The following is a 21,407-nucleotide window of genomic DNA, read 5'->3' on the forward strand; positions in this document are numbered from 1 at the left end:
TGCCTAAGGGAATCATGTATAAAGTGAATAAAATTGGTCCTAGCACAGAACCTTGTGGAACTCCATAATTATCTTTAGTCTGTGAAGAAGATTCCCCATTTACATGAACAAATTGTAATCTATTAGACAAATATGATTCAAACCACCGCAGCGCAGTGCCTTTAATACCTATGGCATGCTCTAATCTCTGTAATAAAATTTTATGGTCAACAGTATCAAAAGCAGCACTGAGGTCTAACAGAACAAGCACAGAGATGAGTCCACTGTCCGAGGCCATAAGAAGATCATTTGTAACCTTCACTAATGCTGTTTCTGTACTATGATGAATTCTAAAACCTGACTGAAACTCTTCAAATAGACCATTCCTCTGCAGATGATCAGTTAGCTGTTTTACAACTACCCTTTCAAGAATTTTTGAGAGAAAAGGAAGGTTGGAGATTGGCCTATAATTAGCTAAGATAGCTGGGTCAAGTGATGGCTTTTTAAGTAATGGTTTAATTACTGCCACCTTAAAAGCCTGTGGTACATAGCCAACTAACAAAGATAGATTGATCATATTTAAGATCGAAGCATTAAATAATGGTAGGGCTTCCTTGAGCAGCCTGGTAGGAATGGGGTCTAATAAACATGTTGATGGTTTTGGATGAAGTAACTAATGAAAATAACTCAGACAGAACAATCGGAGAGAAAGAGTCTAACCAAATACCGGCATCACTGAAAGCAGCCAAAGATAACGATACGTCTTTGGGATGGTTATGAGTAATTTTTTCTCTAATAGTTAAAATTTTGTTAGCAAAGAAAGTCATGTAGTCATTACTAGTTATAGTTAATGGAATACTCAGCTCAATAGAGCTCTGACTCTTTGTCAGCCTGGCTACAGTGCTGAAAAGAAACCTGGGGTTGTTCTTATTTTCTTCAATTAGTGATGAGTAGAAAGATGTCCTAGCTTTACGGAGGGCTTTTTTATAGAGCAACAGACTCTTTTTCCAGGCTAAGTGAAGATCTTCTAAATTAGTGAGACGCCATTTCCTCTCCAACTTACGGGTTATCTGCTTTAAGCTACGAGTTTGTGAGTTATACCACGGAGTCAGGCACTTCTGATTTAAAGCTCTCTTTTTCAGAGGAGCTACAGCATCCAAAGTTGTCTTCAATGAGGATGTAAAACTATTGACGAGATACTCTATCTCACTTACAGAGTTTAGGTAGCTACTCTGCACTGTGTTGGTATATGGCATTAGAGAACATAAAGAAGGAATCATATCCTTAAACCTAGTTACAGCGCTTTCTGAAAGACTTCTAGTGTAATGAAACTTATTCCCCACTGCTGGGTAGTCCATCAGAGTAAATGTAAATGTTATTAAGAAATGATCAGACAGAAGGGAGTTTTCAGGGAATACTGTTAAGTCTTCTATTTCCATACCATAAGTCAGAACAAGATCTAAGATATGATTAAAGTGGTGGGTGGACTCATTTACTTTTTGAGCAAAGCCAATAGAGTCTAATAATAGATTAAATGCAGTGTTGAGGCTGTCATTCTCAGCATCTGTGTGGATGTTAAAATCGCCCACTATAATTATCTTATCTGAGCTAAGCACTAAGTCAGACAAAAGGTCTGAAAATTCACAGAGAAACTCACAGTAACGACCAGGTGGACGATAGATAATAACAAATAAAACTGGTTTTTGGGACTTCCAATTTGGATGGACAAGACTAAGAGTCAAGCTTTCAAATGAATTAAAGCTCTGTCTGGGTTTTTGATTAATTAATAAGCTGGAATGGAAGATTGCTGCTAATCCTCCGCCCCGGCCCGTGCTACGAGCATTCTGACAGTTAGTGTGACTCGGGGGTGTTGACTCATTTAAACTAACATATTCATCCTGCTGTAACCAGGTTTCTGTAAGGCAGAATAAATCAATATGTTGATCAATTATTATATCATTACCAACAGGGACTTAGAAGAGAGAGACCTAATGTTTAATAGACCACATTTAACTGTTTTAGTCTGTGGTGCAGTTGAAGGTGCTATATTATTTTTTCTTTTTGAATTTTTATGCTTAAATAGATTTTTGCTGGTTATTGGTAGTCTGGGAGCAGGCACCGTCTCTACGGGGATGGGGTAATGAAGGGATGGCAGGGGGAGAGAAGCTGCAGAGAGGTGTGTAAGACTACAACTCTGCTTCCTGGTCCCAACCCTGGATAGTCACGGTTTGGAGGATTTAAGAAAATTGGCCAGATTTCTAGAAATGAGAGCTGCTCCATCCAAAGTGGGATGGATGCCGTCTCTCCTAACAAGACCAGGTTTTCCCCAGAAGCTTTGCCAATTATCTATGAAGCCCACCTCATTTTTTGGACACCACTCAGACAGCCAGCAATTCAAGGAGAAAATGCGGCTAAACATGTCACTCCCGGTCTGATTGGGGAGGGCCCAGAGAAAACTACAGAGTCCGACATTGTTTTTGCAAAGTTACACACCGATTTAATGTTAATTTTAGTGACCTCCGATTGGCGTAACCGTGGTGTCATTACTGCCGACGTGAATTACAATCTTACCAAATTTACGCTTAGCCTTAGCCAGCAGTTTCAAATTTCCTTCAATGTCGCCTGCTCTGGCCCCCGGAAGACAATTGACTATGGTTGCTGGTGTCGCTAACTTCACATTTCTCAAAACAGAGTCGCCAATAACCAGAGTTTGATCCTCGGCGGGTGTGTCGTCGAGTGGGGAAAAACGGTTAGAGACGTGACGGGTTGGCGGTGTACACGGGGCTTCTGTTTAGGGCTACGCTTCCTCCTCACAGTCACCCAGTCGGCCTGCTTCCCGGCTGCTCGGGATCTGCCAGGGGGTAACTAACGGCGGCTAAGCTACCTTGGTCCGCACCGACTACAGGGGCCTGGCTAGCTGTAGAATTTTCCACGGTGCGGAGCCGAGTCTCCAATTCGCCCAGCCTGGCCTCCAAAGCTACGAATAAGCTACACTTATTACAAGTACCGTTACTGCTAAAGGAGGCCGAGGAATAACTAAACATTTCACACCCCAGAGCAGAAAAGTGCGGGAGAGATAGGAGAAGCCGCCATGCTAAATCGGCTAAGAGCTAGTAGCTACGCTAAGCTAGCGGATTCCTAAAAACACGCAAAGTGAATAATGTGTAAATAATTTAGAGGTGATTCAGCAGAAGGAGTGCTTAGTTAAGGCACGTAAAGATTACACTGGGAAACAAATCGTAATCTAGATAACTAGATCAATCTAACTGCGCAGATTAAACAGCTAACAGATACAGCAAAACACCACTGTGCTCCGGAACAGGAAGTGATACAATACCGCAGTGAGAGCCAACCACCAGTAGAGGCAAGCAAGCAAATTCTGGGTCTTTTTGTGAAACTTAGGGCTAGTGGCCTGCGATCACCTTAGTAGTTCTTCTGTTTTTCTTGTTGATTAATGCTGGCAAATTATACAGTATTTTTTGTCTTTCTGATGACTGATTCTGTTTTTTTCCTCTTTTTAAGGTGCAGCTCCATCCAGAGATGGGAGTTGTATTTGTGTTAGCGACCCTCCTGTCTTGTGCACCAACAGCAATTCTTGTATATTCGTCCATGAATTGTTCTGTGAATTGTTTCTGTAATTTATGTTTGTAGCATGGCCCAAGCAGAGGGTCACCCCTTCGAGTCTGGTCTGCTTGTGGTTTCTTCCTTAGAGGGAGTTTTTCCTTACCACTGTTGCTCTGGGGGTTGGTAAGGTTAGACCTGACCTGTGTGAAGCGCCTTGAGGCAACTCTGTTGTGATTTGGCGCTATATATAGGAAAATAAATTGAAAATAAATTGAAATTGAAATTGAGATCATTTATAGCTAAAGTACAGTCAGTGACTTGGATGTTTTCTGTGCTTATCCTGGTGTTAATTTCGTCAGACGAAACAAAATATCTTCTTCAATGACAATTTTTTTCATGACAAAAATGACACGATGACAATACTACGTAAGTGTTTTAAAACGCTAAGATGAAATTAAATGCATTAATATTGATGGAATAAGATGAGACGAAAATCTTTTGCATGAAATAAAAACAGAAATACATTTTCTCCGTTTTTGTCACAAGCTCTTACACTTTGAAAGAGTTTCCAAAATGTGTCGCATTCAGCAGAGCTCACGCTGACACAAAATCAGCAAGTCTGGAGGCAACATATAAAATGTACCAGGGGCAAAATTGAGATTGTGCAGGATTCCGCAATGTTCAAAAATTGTTTTTTTAAAAAATATCTCCGTTTTGTTTGATTCACCTGCTATCAGCTCCTCCGTCTCCTGTCTGCAGGAGTGGGTGGTGGGTCAGCCTGCCGTGTGTTTGAGCATACATCTGTAAAGGTCACAAGAGCGGACATCAGCCTCCAGAAAGTTAACTTACATTTTTCTTGTAAATTAGCAATCGAAAAGCCAAAATGTTTGTGTTTAATAACTGCACACTTAAAAGACAACTGCACTAATTACATTACACATCAGCACAATAGTCAAAAAATAAACAAACAATAAAAATGCTACAGAGTAAATTCATCTGACGCGAATGACAAACATTTCATGAAAAAAGAGTTTATGTTTACACTCTGTCTCACGGTGTTAAAGTGTCTGATCAGCTCGATGAGGCTCAGATTAAAGATTATTGTGTGTAGATTTTTGTACACAGCAGAAAACACTAAAAATAGATCCTTGTCATTTGATCGGTGGTTTGCATGTCATGTGATGAGGATCATTCGTCCCATTTGCCATTGTATTCCATTGACCCTGCAAATTTGGTTCCATTGACCGTGCAATTTTGGTTCCATATGTTTTGCGCCATTGCAGGGGACCACCATTGCGTGCTCACACTAGGGGCGATGGCGCTTAGGGGTTTGTTTTATTAATGGTGCTCATTCTTGTAACACAAAAAAACAAATCGAGTACGCCGTTAATCCATCTGGAGGCATTTACAGTATTCGCTGCGACATCTGTCCCTGAAGTACAAGTGCTGTCGGATGTAGAGCTCGACAAATTTCTGTTGCGATTTTTTTGCTGGACTAAGGAAAGCAGACGGCAGTCTGTACACAAAGAAGTCAATACACAGCATCAGGTACTGACAACATCGTCAGGATTGATAGGTGTTATATAAAACAAATGAATTTTTTTTCATTCATGCAATGGAAAGAATATTTTTACCATTGTACTCGTAAACAATTATTTGTATAGTAATATAGAACAAATAACATGAAATGTCACAAAATAATGAAATATTAAGTGTGCATTGTATTTTAATTAAATTGGCTCAATTTGTGGCTCTTACAATAGATAAAAACACAAGTCTTGAATTATTTATTTTATTTTATTCTGCTTTGCTTTAACACATTTCTGGCTAATGCTGAAGATGGTAGATCCAACAAATGTTGCATTTCAAAAGACCTGCGCCCTACAGTGCTGTGGATTTACAAGAAAACCAGATGTCTAATTGTATCTGACAGGAAGTATCGGGGGAAATATCAGGGGGAAAACTCCACAAACATTCAATAATTCAACATGAGTATTTTGTCAGTTAATGACAACATTCAAAATTTCATATGTGTGAAACACTATATTGACTGAAATGGTAATCAGAAATATTCTGTGTTTTTATTAAAAAGACTAAAATGTTTTGACTGAAATAAGACTAATATACATTCTAATATACATTCAGTTCTCTTCTGACTAAAATTAATAGACTTATAGTCAACTTAAACATGGCTAAATAAAAATGGTATGTGAATGACTACATATGACTCAACTAAAAAGGACATTTGACCAAAGACTAAGCCTAAATTAAAAATGGGTAATAAAATTAACACTAGTCCATCCCACGTGGTGCTTTTGTATTTTATTAAGTCATATTTGTTGAAGAAAAGCCATCTGTGTTTTGTTTTGTTTTTTGCTATGGCTTTTATAGGCTGTATGTGTGCTGTAAACAGAATTTAAAATTAGGTTTAGACAAAACTTTTTGTTTTCTTTTTTAGGCTGATTCCAATACCTATAGTCAGACTAAAACCACCTAGAAAATGTGTACACTTGTTGGTATGGAGATTGAGATCATTCAAAATTATGACAACTTTACATCACCACCTAAAATGAGATGCACCTTTTTATGTGTGCTTTTAAATTCCTTACAAACTATTTTTTTTAAATACTGTAATGTTTCTGTCAGATTTTGTGAAGATCTTACGGAGACTTTATTCATAAATCACTTTCAGTATAAGAAATTACAATGTGCTGCACAATTTAAACAAACTTTGAACAAACTAATTAAAACAATAGATTCCGGGGAACTTTAAAGATTAACCTTAAATGTTTGTACTGAAGAGGACACCACTTAACATCCATATGCATGCTATTTGGTAAGGTAGCATGATAATGCCCGTTAGCCTGTTAATGTCTTTTTAATCCTTGGAACAAAGTCCAAGGCCACATCCTGAGATTGCAAAGCCTGGGTTGTTTTTATCATGTTAATACCTTTTTTTTTGCAATTGAGAAGACCAATGGTCATTTCATATCTCAGATTAGACTTTTAGAGGTCAGCTGGACAAAGTACTTGCACACGGCAGTATTCTTCCTGCATCTTTACTCCAAATGATGATTAAATGAAATGATCATGAGTTGCTGGCATAGAGTTTGAGAGCAACAAAGCAGAAACTGACTGGCTCTGCGGTACAACAGGTCTTTCTTCCGGAGGGAATCCCTCTTGCTTAACAAGTGCTTAATTTAATTAGCTTGCTACTGTCGTGTTCTCACTCGAAGACCATCTGTCATAATCCAGTCTCCTGCAGGCAGCCAGTGCGAGACCACTAAAGCAACACAAAGAAATTCAAATTTTGCTACAAATAACAAGAGCCGTCTTTGTCTGGACAGGTGAACAACTACAGTTTGGAAGAAGTGTCCCACGAAGAGGCTGTGGCCATTTTGAAGAACACGTCAGATGTGGTCTACCTAAAGGTGGGAAAACCCACCAGTGTCTACCTATCAGATCCTTATGGACCTCCTGATATCACACACCGTAAGTCCTCTTGTTTTCTGACTGGTCTACCATGACTGGAAGATTTTAGGTAACAAAGCAAACAATGTAAAGTGTGTGATGTTAATGTCAGACATATTTTGTTCGACAAGCACTTTGCAATTTAAGGCTGTATAAGTCTATTTTTGGTCATTGTGGTCAGAAGAACAGCAGACCAACCCGGCAGATGTAAAGGCTCTAAAGCATTAATCTTACAAAAATGCTGTGGTTAACATGTTACCAAGTGGTTGCCTATTTATATGTCATGCACACATTAAGTAAAATTATCATTCATGTGGTGTAAAATTATCATTCATGTGGTGTTCCTTTTCTGGATACTTGAGGCTTGTGCATGTCTACTAGACTGCCTGTAGTTTTTGTTAATTTTATTCATTGATTGATTCGACTCCGAAACACAGCATGCATAATCTTCTCTAGTGAACAAAAGATGTCTGGTGTCTGCTGGTTTGTTGCAGAATTACAGTGAGGGTCATTTTCATTTGGATCCAGGGCCAAACAGGATTTTGGGGTAATTTTCAGGAAAAAAAGTTCATTTGGACCAGCTATAAATTTAGCAGCCTTGGATAATTTAAGCAAAAGCATGTGCTTTCTAGCCTCAGTAGTTATTGAGATAGGCTAAGGGGTGATGTCACTGGAATCAAGAGACAAAACAGGAGTATCCTGTGTTTTTCACCAAAAAATGTTCAATTGACAACATTTACTTTGCTACCTCAGTGGTTACTACGATGAGTGTAGTGCATTAATTTTTCAGTTAATTTGGTCATTTCTGTGGTAAGGTTTTAGTTGCTGACATAGTGTTACATTAGAGCCTATCAGATCAGGTCTGGGAGTATCCACTAGTACTGCACATCACTGCATTTGCCACACTACAAAACCACCCTGGCTCTTAATTATCAACCATTCAGACAGACTACTACCTCATCCCCACCTTCCAAAAGCAGCCACATATCCCCTGGATCTGATGCATCTAGGGTGGGCTACCCTGTGGCCTTTTCAATTTTCTGGGCACCTCAACAGTGATGCACTTTTCCACCCTGACAAAGGTACTCCATCCCTAGACCTCACAACCTTGCTCAACACCTGGTTCAAGCAAGAGTTGAATAGGATAGTAGAGATCATATGCATGACGAATGTTAACTGGGAAGAAGTATGACATTCCAACTTTACTCTGTATAGGTTGGCTATTATGACCATCAACGTAAATGGTAAATGGACTGCATTTATATAGCGCTTTTCCATCTGCATCAGAGCCTCAAAGCGCTTTACAATAATGCCTCACATTCACCCCGATGTCAGGGTGCTGCCATACAAGGCGCTCACTACACACCGGGAGCAATAGGGGATTAAAGGCCTTGCCCAAGGGCCCTTAGTGATTTTCCAGTCAGGCGGGGATTTGAACCCATGATCTTCTGGACTCAAGCATAACACCTTAACCACTAGACCATCACCTCCCCCAACGTATTGGGGATCCCACAAATTGTGTTGACGTCTTACAAAGCAAGCTGTGATGTGATTAGACTTATGTTGTATGTGTAACTCTGTATGCTTCCAGTTAGTGTTTTACTACCTCTAACCATTTCACCCTCTTCTTTCTCAGCTTTCTCTCCAGCCATGGAAAATCATATCTCTTCCCCTGTCAACAGTGGAACTCTGGAGTACAAATCTGGTCTCCCCCGCATCTCCCCTGGGAGTTATTCCCCCCTCCCTAAGCACTTATTGGGGGAAGAAGATATAAACAGGTTGGATGGTTTTTCTTTCTTACGGTAATTACCTCCCTTCCTACCAGACAACTACAGGTAGAAACTTTGTTCCCCCCAAAATCCTTCCTTGTTTCCACTCGTTAGTCCTTGTTGTTGCACGTTTGTCTGGCAGTTGAAAAAGTTATCAAAATGTTAAAAGTTAATGCTGAAAACATCCCCCAAGTTCAACTTAATTTGCAGTGTTTTGTAATGCTCCACCAAAAAAGGAAGTTCTGAGAAGGCTGAAACAATTTTCTTGAGTCCTAATCTGCACTATTATAGTCTATTTTACAGAAACTAATATTTAATATAAAGAAACAACAATTGGATAACCATTAGTCAACTGTAATTTTGTGTTTATGTTGTGGGGTGTCCTGTTGGCTGCTAAATGTGTTATGGATGTTTTTTATTTGGGGTATAAAATGTACCAGTGTCTGGTGAAGGTCACCTTCTAAAGAAGTAAACAGAGCTGCATCATCTGCAAAAAGCAGATATGAGTTAGTATGACCTCCATAATGGACACAACCTGAACCTCAGCTACATCTTCAGATTCTGTTCATGAAATTACAATTGTCTCACTGAATGGAGTCCAATGTCTTAATAATTAATGCTTTTAGTCATCAGCCAAGCCACAACACCAAACATCTTCTTCAATTACAGTTTGGCAAGCAGTGATTTACTGCTTTTCATTGTATAGCTAGAAATTAAATGTCTTTGCATTTTGAATTGTTGTTTGAACAAAATAGACACCACCTTTTGTTGTCCTTTTTGTTTTTATCCTGATAACTTCATCGACCTGTTGGATTTTCTGGCACCGCTCACTGATAGCTGTTCCCGTTCTAAACAACACAGAGATTAAGATGTCTTACTTGAATGAGTCACAGCCAAACATTAGCAGCTCCCCACCTCAGCTATCAGAATACTTAATCCCAAAACAAACTGCGATTATGGCCTGAAACCACAAACAGCCCTTAAAAAAAATAATAATAATCAGTTTAAATCAAAGTGTGAAGCTTTTGTCATGCTGCAGCTGGAATGTTACCAAATGTGAATGCTGCCTCTAGAGTGCTTCAAACATGAGGTTGGGACTGAGCAGCAGCCGCAGGTGGTCCGCTTATGCCATCTGCACAGTGACAGGCTGAAGCCTCTCACGGTATCTATCACAATGTTCAGTTTAATTCATTACAATATATCATTCCGTAATGCTTCTCAACTAGGTCAGGTCATTGCTGCATGCTGTCACATGAATTGTGTTTGTCATATTGCATTTGTGAAACAAAGATGTTGATACAGAGATATTGCAGCAGAGCATTAACACAGGATAACTACAAGGACCCCTGTGTTAAGCTTTGTCGAGTGGAGGATTAATCCTCAATTCTCTTTGCAGTTAAGAGGTTTACTATATGCTCTTGGCCCAGGTGCATCCATAATAGCCTTTGAGATTACCACGCTGACCTGAAGTGAAACATTCTGCCAGTCGCTTATATCACTCTTCTTCACTTTGGTCTTTGCATATACTTAGCACAAATAAAGTCAACACGAGCATAGCACGTTCATATTGGTTTGTATGTGCACTGTGTTGACAGCCTTCACAGACTGTCCAAACTAAGTGAGCAACCCCACAGCTGTTTCAGTTCTGTGTACGCTAGGAGGTGGGCGATATAGCGCTGTGTTTTTCACTTGGGATGGTGATAATGTTGTAGCACGCTATTTTTTTTCTCACAAGTTTTTGGAGGAGTAGCAGGTCCTGTCACTTTATATATATATACGAGAGGGTAGGCTGAAAAGTTCTAAGGCTGACTATGATGCAGTTGTCGAATTGAACAAATTCAGGGTTATTTTTCTACATAGTCTCCCTGTAACTCCACACACTTCTTCCAGCGGTGCTTGAGTGCTTCGATTCCCTTGGCATAGAAGCTATCATCTTGAGAATCAAAATAGTCCTCAACGGCAGCCATCACCTCATCATTGCTCCCATAGTGCTTCCCAGCCAAGTTTTTTTTCAGGTTTGGGAACAAATGAAAGTCTGAGGGTGCCAGGTCAGGGGAGTATGGTGGGTGATCTACCAGTTCGAATCCACACTCGTGGATAGTGGCCATGGCCACTGTTGACTTGTGAGCTGGGGCATCGTCTTGATGGAACAGCACCCCTTTCGTCAGCTTTCCTGGTCGCTTCTTTTTGATAGCCTCGCCTGACTGTCTCAGTAGGTTAGAATAGTACTGTCCATTTATGGTTTGTCCCTTTTCAAGATAGTCCAGGAACACAATGCCCTTGGCATCCCAGAAAACTGAAACCATGACCTTTAACGCAGACGAAAAGACCTTGGCCTTCTTTGGAGGTGGTGACCTTGGGTGTTTCCACTGCATTGATTGTTTTTTTGACTTCGGTTCAAAGTGGTGAACCAAACACTCATCCTGGGTAAGAAAACGTTCCATTTAATTGGCTGGATCCTCTTCAAATTGCGCCAAGTTTGCCTTCGACATGACTAGCCTGGTGCGTTTCTGATCAGGCGTCAGAAGACGTGGCACCCAACGAGTTGACACCTTTGACATTCCAAGTTCTTCATGCAGAATGTGTTCAATTCTCACGGGATATTCCCACAGCATCTGCTAGCTGATTAATCATCGATCGTCTGTCGTCCATCACCATTTCATGAACAAGGTCAATGTTTTTCTGGGTTGTGGCTGTCGCAGGCCGCCCAGACCTTGGGTCGTGTTCAAGGCTGTCTCTGCCCCTCTTAAATTCAGCTGCCCACTTCTGCACTGTAGATATGGAGGGAGCTTCATCCCCTAATGTAGCAACCATATCCGCATGAATGTCCTTGGGCTTTAACCCCTTCTTATGCAGGTACTTAATCACACCGTGATGCCAGATTTTGTCCATTTTTGCTGTTTCCCTCTACCACGAACTTTCAAACTTGCCTATGAACCACAAACTACCTCACAACCTGGAAGAAAATAACGCAGTTAGTCATCAGAAGAGTTGAACTTAATGCATGCCAAGTTTTATTGAAATGGCATTTCTCCTTCTTGGTGAGCCTTAGAACTTTTCAGCCTACCCTCGTGTGTGTATATATATATATATATATATATATATATATATATATATATATATATATATATATATATATATACGTATGCGTGTGTGTGTTGTCAGTGCAAATTAATATCAGCTGGTTCAGTCCCAATTGATGGCCTATAAAAAGGTGTCTCATTACCAAGGTGTCACTCCAGAAACATCTTATGATGAGTAAAAGCAAACCTTCACAACCTTGTTGTTGCAGTACTGATGGCATTGGTTACAGAAGGATTTCTAAACTTCTGAAGGTTCCAGTGAGCACTATTGGGGCCATCTGGAAGTGGAAAGAATGTTATTTTACCATAAACTGGCCATGACCAGGGGCTTCTCGCAAGATTTCTGACAGAGGAATAAAAAAGAATTATCAGAAGAGTTGTCCAAGAGGCAAAGACCACTTGTGGAGAGCTTCTGAAAGACCTAGAACCAACAGGTGCAGTTGTTTCAAAAGAAACGATAAGTAATGCACTCAACCGTCATGACCTTTATGGACGCTCACCACACAAGACTCCATTGCTGAAGAAACAACATGTTGAAGCTTGTTTAAAGTTTGCTGCACAACATTTATATTCACCCTGTGAAATACTGGGCAAATATAGTCTGGTCAGATGAGACCGAAACTGATCTCCTTGGATGCCATAATACACACCATGTTTGGAGGTCAAATTTCACTGCACATCACCCCAAAAACACCATACCAGCAGTGAAATTTGGAAGTCGTAACATCATGGTGTGGGCAAGTTATTTCAACTTATTATTACTGCGTCAATACCACAAGACTTCTCTAGTTAAGTTGAAATAACGGAAAAAAAAAATCTATGAAAATCTATGCAAATTGTTGCACCACCTTTTCTCGTTGAGACAGCAGTTCTTTTTTCAGTTGGTTCAGTTGGTTTCAGAGAATAAAAATAAAGCTGCTAGAATGGCCCAGCCAAACACTTGACTTGAATCCAGTGAAAATCTATGGAAATAACTAAACATCAGAGTTCATAAATGAAGTCAGTGGAACCTTTAAGATTTGAAGACTGTTTGTGTGGAAGAATGAGCCAAAATCACACCTGAGCAATGTGTGTGACTACAACCCCAATTCCAGTGAAGTTGGGACATTGTATGAAATGTAAATAAAAACAGAATACAATGATTTGCAAATCCTCTTCAACCTATATTCAATTGAATACACCACAAAGACAAGATATTTAATGTTCAAACTGATAAACATTTTTGTTTTTGTGCAAATATTTGCTCATTTTGAAATAGTAGAGAAGCTTGAATCGTCGACTGGACTGGGTTGCTTGACACGAGGACGTTTCGCTTCAAATCGCAGAAGCTTCCTCAGCTAAAATTCTTGCTCTGGAAGTCTGACTTCTGTCTTGACTCTTGTAGAGAAGAATAAAACAGAAGCCAACAAAAGCTGGAGTTTTAAACCTAACCAGACCCCTCCTACTGAGAGGCAGACTGCTATAGGCTAGTGACTAAACAATAGCTCTAATTAGCAACTATTGTGCTGTAGTTAGCACACCTAATGGCAGGACAGCTGTCCCTCTAATGATGGGATGGATGCCTTCCTGATGGCTCCCTTGATGATGTGAATGACTCATTACCATGAACAAAAGACTGAAACTCCTTTGACCTGAGTACCCCATTGTAAACAGGGGATAAAGTGTGTCTCAGACCCCCTCCCCGGTTAAGGCTGGGTTTCAAACGTTTCACAAAGAATGCCTCCTTGACCCCTCTCTCAAACCATTTCTTCTCTCTGGCTAATATTTTAAAGTTGGCTTCAGTTTGTTGGCTTCTGTTTTATTCTTCTCTACAAGAGTCAGACAGAAGTCAGACTTCCAGAGCAAGAATTTTAGCTGAGGAAGCTTCTGCGATTTGAAGCGAAACGTCCTCGCGTCAAGCAACCCAGTCCAGTCGAAGATTCAAGCTTCTCTACTATGGAAACCACCTGGACAACTGAGAGCCTACACAGAAATCATTTTGAAATGGATGCCTGCAACACGTAGGTTGCACTGCATTAAAAACCGACATCATTGTGTAAAGGATCTTACCACGTGGGCTCAGGAACACTTCAGAAAACCATTGTCAGTTAACACAGTTTGTTGTTACATCTACAAGTGGAAGTTAAAACTCTACCATGAAAAGCGAAAGCCATGCATCAACAACATCCAGAAATGCTGCCGCCTTCTCTGGGACCTGAGTTCATTTGAAATGGGTGTTGAAATGTGTGTTTGATCACAGCTCACTCACCCCACATGATTTTGTTTGTGGGTGTGCACTTTGGAATTGGAGCAAGACGGCGCGCACAGCCCGTCATCAGAGTCTGAACCAGATAGTGAGGGTTCTGATGATGGAGATGATCCCTCTTTTGTTCTGGACGACCAACTAGAGCAGGTGGATCCACCAACGTGAGCACAGATCTCCACAGTGGATTGGATTGTGTTCTTCTGTTTGCAGCTTCTCCAGGACTCACATGCTACAGAGCTCGCCCCAGTGCCGAGTCCTGGAACACAGAGCAGGATGCAGCAGGCTTTGTGCAGCTTTTATAGATGCTGTCGGTCACATGATCATGAACGTTTCGTTTAAAGCGTCGAGGTCAATGTTAGCTTCAGTTTAATTTCTTTCCTCTTTTGTTCCTTTTGCGCTCTTGATTCGCTGGTGGTGGGAAAATTGATTTAGGTGATGGGAAAAGTGAAAGCTCATTCCTCCACCTTTTCTTGATGATTTGTGTTTTTCCCTTCGTTCAAGAATTCTTGTATGCCGTGTGACAGGGCCATTAGTTAATAAGGTATTATATGTAGTAATATATACTAGTAAGTCCCTTCGGCTGCTCCTTTGTTTGCACTTGGGGTCGCCACAGCAAATCCAAGGTGGATCTGCATGTTGAATTGGCACAAGTTTTACACCGGATGCCCTTCCTGACGCAACTCCACATTACATGGAGAAATGTGGCAGGGGTGGGATTTGAACCCGGAACCTTCTGAACTGAAACCAAGTGCATTAACCACTTGGCCACCACCCCTGCAGATGTAGTAATATATACTAGTGTGTGATAACTGGGTTATGCTAGGTTACTACCCACTTTGTAATAACTCACACTTACTCATCTTCAACCGCTTACTCCAATTAAGAGTTACAAGGGGCTGGAGCATATCCCAGCAGTCACGGGGTGTGCGACATGGTACACCCTGGACAGGACGCCAGTCTGTCACAGGGACACATACAGATAAACAAACGCATTCACACTGGCACACACACCTACGGACAATTTAAAGATTCCAATCCACCTAACCTGCATGTCTTTTGATGTGGGAGGAAGCCAGAGCACCCGGAGAGAACCCACACAAACACGGGGAGAACATGCAAACTCCACACAGAAAGGCTACAGGTGGGAATCAATCCCATGACCTTCTTCCAGTGAGGCAACAGTGCTAACCACTAAGTCACCTTGTGCTGCCCCACTTTGTAATCTTTTCTAAATAATTTAACTAGCTCTTTTAGCTTCCCTGACAACAGCTGTGACCAAAGAAGTCACTGTGCTGCCCTCCGAACATACAACCACACCCATTCCCCTCTACGACGTGGATAAAATTGATATTATAATATCTCTTATGACCACAGTCTAAGAGTCAGTCCAAGAAGGATTAAGCTGCTCGAACGGGATGCAGAGTGACAAATTATGTTAGCACAAAGCACAGTGAAAGAGAGCAGGCTGAGGATGGAGATGATGAGATTGTGGTGCTATGCTGCAGTATGCTCAAGGCGAGCCAAACAGTGACATCATGGGTCCAGTCCACACGACACTGTGTGTGTGTGTGTGTGTGTGTGTGTGTGTGTGTGTGTGTGTGTGTGTGTGTGTGTGTGTGTGTGTGTGTGTGTGTGTGTGTGTGTGTGTGTGTGTGTGTGTGTGTGTGTGTGTGTGTGTGTGTGTGTCAAACAGCTGTCAAACAGCAACAGCACAAAAACACAAACAGAAATTCTTTCCTCCCTCACGCACTGTACTGCATGCTCGACTTAACAACATCAAATTCACATTAGTTCACGCTCAGACATGCACACGTTTCATGTATACTCAAGCCACTTTTCAACATGGGCGTGGTTTTATTTACGGAAAACAAAATCGGCCAGACAACGGCAGAGATTTGACGTTTCCACATGAGGTCTTTTTTAATGTGGAATTTCTGTGTCCCGCCTATTTGAGATGCAGTCAGTGAAGTAAAAGAAGAAGAAATCATGAAACTGTTAACGAGAGCTCAGACTTGATGTGTATAAATCCAAAGTGAAACAGATGATAACTGGATCTGATCCAAAATGTGATCGATCAAAAGGAGTGGCACTCGTGACTTTCAGTTGTGACATCACAAACACTGACAGAGATGTGACATGAGGATATGACAAGTTCTTACTTTTTCAATGGCGAGAATAAATTTTCTCCTCCAACCTCACCATGTTTGTGCAACAGTGAGTTCATAATGAGGACGTTGGAGCTTTCAGCCAATCAGTTCCAAATGTTCAGGTTAAGAAATCAATGGCTTGGTCACCAAGTGAGGAAGAGCGACTGAATGACAGAGACCATGTTAGTGGCAGTAGACATCATTTATGCTACATATGGAGCACGTTGTAAGTCAAACCTTTGATGGAGCAGCCTCTGTTGGCATGGAGGTCATTTTGACGGGAGAGCCCGAACTACAGCACAGCAGCCCTGTTATCTACAAACTACTGTAACTGACAAATATTTCATCATTAAATAGGGTGATACAGATACATCGGGGCATGATGCAGGGTGTGATACATAAACAGACATGTAATAAGATATGTATCACATATTACAACAAAATAAAGAACAAGAACCATATAGTTATCATCAACTCCATTTGTCATGTTCCACCGGAGAAAGAAAGAGGAGCCCTCTCATCTCCTTCTTGGTTCCCCTCAGCCATTCATTGAACAAGTTCCCATCACTCTTGGCTTGCCTCTACTGGTGGTTGGCTCTCACTGCGGTATTGTATCACTTCCTGTTCCGGAGCACAGCGGCGTTTTTCTGTATCTGTTAGCTGTTTAATCTGCACAGTTAGATTGATCTAGTTATCTAGATTACGATTTGTTTCCCAGTATAATCTTCACGTGCTTTAACTAAAGCACTCCTTCTGCTGAATCACCTCTAAATTATTTACACATTATTCACTTTGCGTGTTTTTAGGAATCCGCTAGCTTAGCGTAGCTACTAGCTCTTAGCCGATTTAGCATGGCGGCTTCTCCTGTCTCTCCCGCACTTTTCTGGGTGTGAAATGTTTAGTTATTCCTCGGCCTCCTTTAGCAGTAACGGTACTTGTAATAAGTGTAGCTTATTCGTAGCTTTGGAGGCCAGGCTGGGCGAATTGGAGACTCGGCTCCGCACCGTGGAAAATTCTACAGCTAGCCAGGCCCCTGTAGTCGGTGCGAACCAAGGTAGCTTAGCCGCCGTTAGTTACCCCCTGGCAGATCCCGAGCAGCCGGGAAAGCAGGCCGACTGGGTGACTGTGAGGAGGAAGCGTAGCCCTAAACAGAAGCCCCGTGTACACCGCCAACCCGTTCACATCTCTAACCGTTTTTCCCCACTCGACGACACACCCGCCGAGGATCAAACTCTGGTTATTGGCGACTCTGTTTTGAGAAATGTGAAGTTAGCAACACCAGCAACCATAGTCAATTGTCTTCCGGGGGCCAGAGCAGATGACATTGAAGGAAATTTGAAACTGCTGGCTAAGGCTAAGCATAAATTTGGTAAGATTGTAATTCACGTCGGCAGTAATGACACCCGGTTACGCCAATCGGAGGTCACTAAAATTAACATTAAATCGGTGTGTAACTTTGCAAAAACAATGTCGGACTCTGTAGTTTTCTCTGGGCCCCTCCCCAATCAGACCGGGAGTGACATGTTTAGCCGCATGTTCTCCTTGAATTGCTGGCTGTCTGAGTGGTGTCCAAAAAATGAGGTGGGCTTCATAGATAATTGGCAAAGCTTCTGGGGAAAACCTGGTCTTGTTAGGAGAGACGGCATCCATCCCACTTTGGATGGAGCAGCTCTCATTTCTAGAAATCTGGCCAATTTTCTTAAATCCTCCAAACCGTGACTATCCAGGGTTGGGACCAGGAAGCAGAGTTGTAGTCTTACACACCTCTCTGCAGCTTCTCTCCCCCTGCCATCCCCTCATTACCCCATCCCCGTAGAGACGGTGCCTGCTCCCAGACTACCAATAACCAGCAAAAATCTATTTAAGCATAAAAATTCAAAAAGAAAAAATAATATAGCACCTTCAACTGCACCACAGACTAAAACAGTTAAATGTGGTCTATTAAACATTAGGTCTCTCTCTTCTAAGTCCCTGTTAGTAAATGATATAATAATTGATCAACATATTGATTTATTCTGCCTTACAGAAACCTGGTTACAGCAGGATGAATATGTTAGTTTAAATGAGTCAACACCCCCGAGTCACACTAACTGTCAGAATGCTCGTAGCACGGGCCGGGGCGGAGGATTAGCAGCAATCTTCCATTCCAGCTTATTAATTAATCAAAAACCCAGACAGAGCTTTAATTCATTTGAAAGCTTGACTCTTAGTCTTGTCCATCCAAATTGGAAGTCCCAAAAACCAGTTTTATTTGTTATTATCTATCGTCCACCTGGTCGTTACTGTGAGTTTCTCTGTGAATTTTCAGACCTTTTGTCTGACTTAGTGCTTAGCTCAGATAAGATAATTATAGTGGGCGATTTTAACATCCACACAGATGCTGAGAATGACAGCCTCAACACTGCATTTAATCTATTATTAGACTCTATTGGCTTTGCTCAAAAAGTAAATGAGTCCACCCACCACTTTAATCATATCTTAGATCTTGTTCTGACTTATGGTATGGAAATAGAAGACTTAACAGTATTCCCTGAAAACTCCCTTCTGTCTGATCATTTCTTAATAACATTTACATTTACTCTGATGGACTACCCAGCAGTGGGGAATACGTTTCATTACACTAGAAGTCTTTCAGAAAGCGCTGTAACTAGGTTTAAGGATATGATTCCTTCTTTATGTTCTCTAATGCCATATACCAACACAGTGCAGAGTAGCTACCTAAACTCTGTAAGTGAGATAGAGTATCTCGTCAATAGTTTTACATCCTCATTGAAGACAACTTTGGATGCTGTAGCTCCTCTGAAAAAGAGAGCTTTAAATCAGAAGTGCCTGACTCCGTGGTATAACTCACAAACTCGTAGCTTAAAGCAGATAACCCGTAAGTTGGAGAGGAAATGGCGTCTCACTAATTTAGAAGATCTTCACTTAGCCTGGAAAAAGAGTCTGTTGCTCTATAAAAAGCCCTCCGTAAAGCTAGGACATCTTTCTACTCATCACTAATTGAAGAAAATAAGAACAACCCCAGGTTTCTTTTCAGCACTGTAGCCAGGCTGACAAAGAGTCAGAGCTCTATTGAGCTGAGTATTCCATTAACTTTAACTAGTAATGACTTCATGACTTTCTTTGCTAACAAAATTTTAACTATTAGAGAAAAAATTACTCATAACCATCCCAAAGATGTATCGTTATCTTTGGCTGCTTTCAATGATGCCGGTATTTGGTTAGACTCTTTCTCTCCGATTGTTCTGTCTGAGTTATTTTCATTAGTTACTTCATCCAAACCATCAACATGTTTATTAGACCCCATTCCTACCAGGCTGCTCAAGGAAGCCCTACCATTATTTAATGCTTCGATCTTAAATATGATCAATCTATCTTTGTTAGTTGGCTATGTACCACACAGGCTTTTAAGGTGGCAGTAATTAAACCATTACTTAAAAAGCCATCACTTGACCCAGCTATCTTAGCTAATTATAGGCCAATCTCCAACTTTCCTTTTCTCTCAAAAATTCTTGAAAGGGTAGTTGTAAAACAGCTAACTGATCATCTGCAGAGGAATGGTCTATTTGAAGAGTTTCAGTCAGGTTTTAGAATTCATCATAGTACAGAAACAGCATTAGTGAAGGTTACAAATGATCTTCTTATGGCCTCGGACAGTGGACTCATCTCTGTGCTTGTTCTGTTAGACCTCAGTGCTGCTTTTGATACTGTTGACCATAAAATTTTATTACAGAGATTAGAGCATGCCTTAGGTATTAAAGGCACTGCGCTGCGGTGGTTTGAATCATATTTGTCTAATAGATTACAATTTGTTCATGTAAATGGGGAATCTTCTTCACAGACTAAAGTTAATTATGGAGTTCCACAAGGTTCTGTGCTAGGACCAATTTTATTCACTTTATACATGCTTCCCTTAGGCAGTATTATTAGACGGTATTGCTTAAATTTTCATTGTTACGCAGATGATACCCAGCTTTATCTATCCATGAAGCCAGAGGACACACACCAATTAGCTAAACTGCAGGATTGTCTTACAGACATAAAGACATGGATGACCTCTAATTTCCTGCTTTTAAACTCAGATAAAACTGAAGTTATTGTACTTGGCCCCACAAATCTTAGAAACATGGTGTCTAACCAGATCCTTACTCTGGATGGCATTACCCTGACCTCTAGTAATACTGTGAGAAATCTTGGAGTCATTTTTGATCAGGATATGTCATTCAAAGCGCATATTAAACAAATATGTAGGACTGCTTTTTTGCATTTACGCAATATCTCTAAAATCAGAAAGGTCTTGTCTCAGAGTGATGCTGAAAAACTAATTCATGCATTTATTTCCTCTAGGCTGGACTATTGTAATTCATTATTATCAGGTTGTCCTAAAAGTTCCCTGAAAAGCCTTCAGTTAATTCAAAATGCTGCAGCTAGAGTACTGACGGGGACTAGAAGGAGAGAGCATATCTCACCCATATTGGCCTCTCTTCATTGGCTTCCTGTTAATTCTAGAATAGAATTTAAAATTCTTCTTCTTACTTATAAGGTTTTGAATAATCAGGTCCCATCTTATCTTAGGGACCTCGTAGTACCATATCACCCCAATAGAGCGCTTCGCTCTCAGACTGCAGGCTTACTTGTAGTTCCTAGGGTTTGTAAGAGTAAAATGGGAGGCAGAGCCTTCAGCTTTCAGGCTCCTCTCCTGTGGAACCAGCTCCCAATTCAGATCAGGGAGACAGACACCCTCTCTACTTTTAAGATTAGGCTTAAAACTTTCCTTTTTGCTAAAGCTTATAGTTAGGGCTGGATCAGGTGACCCTGAACCATCCCTTAGTTATGCTGCTATAGACGTAGACTGCTGGGGGGTTCCCATGATGCATTGTTTCTTTCTCTTTTTGCTCTGTATGCACCACTCTGCATTTAATCATTAGTGATCGATCTCTGCTCCCCTCCACAGCATGTCTTTTTCCTGGTTCTCTCCCTAAGCCCCAACCAGTCCCAGCAGAAGACTGCCCCTCCCTGAGCCTGGTTCTGCTGGAGGTTTCTTCCTGTTAAAAGGGAGTTTTTCCTTCCCACTGTAGCCAAGTGCTTGCTCACAGGGGGTCATTTTGACCGTTGGGGTTTTACATAATTATTGTATGGCCTTACCTTA

General features: G+C 41.1%; 1 protein-coding gene across 1 annotated transcript in view; it reads left to right on the plus strand.

The window, feature by feature from the left end:
- The window catches only part of dlg2 (discs, large homolog 2 (Drosophila)), a 658,820-nt gene that overhangs the window by 528,131 nt on the left and 109,282 nt on the right, over window positions 1-21,407 (plus strand). The window contains exons 12-13 of the mRNA XM_034178851.1: window positions 6,891-7,035; window positions 8,651-8,816. Of these exons, the coding sequence (XP_034034742.1) occupies window positions 6,891-7,035; window positions 8,651-8,816 (311 nt within the window). The remainder of the gene's footprint in view (window positions 1-6,890; window positions 7,036-8,650; window positions 8,817-21,407) is intronic.

Source organism: Thalassophryne amazonica, chromosome 9, assembly GCF_902500255.1.
Source record: "Thalassophryne amazonica chromosome 9, fThaAma1.1, whole genome shotgun sequence".
Classification (NCBI taxonomy): Eukaryota; Metazoa; Chordata; class Actinopteri; order Batrachoidiformes; family Batrachoididae; genus Thalassophryne; species Thalassophryne amazonica.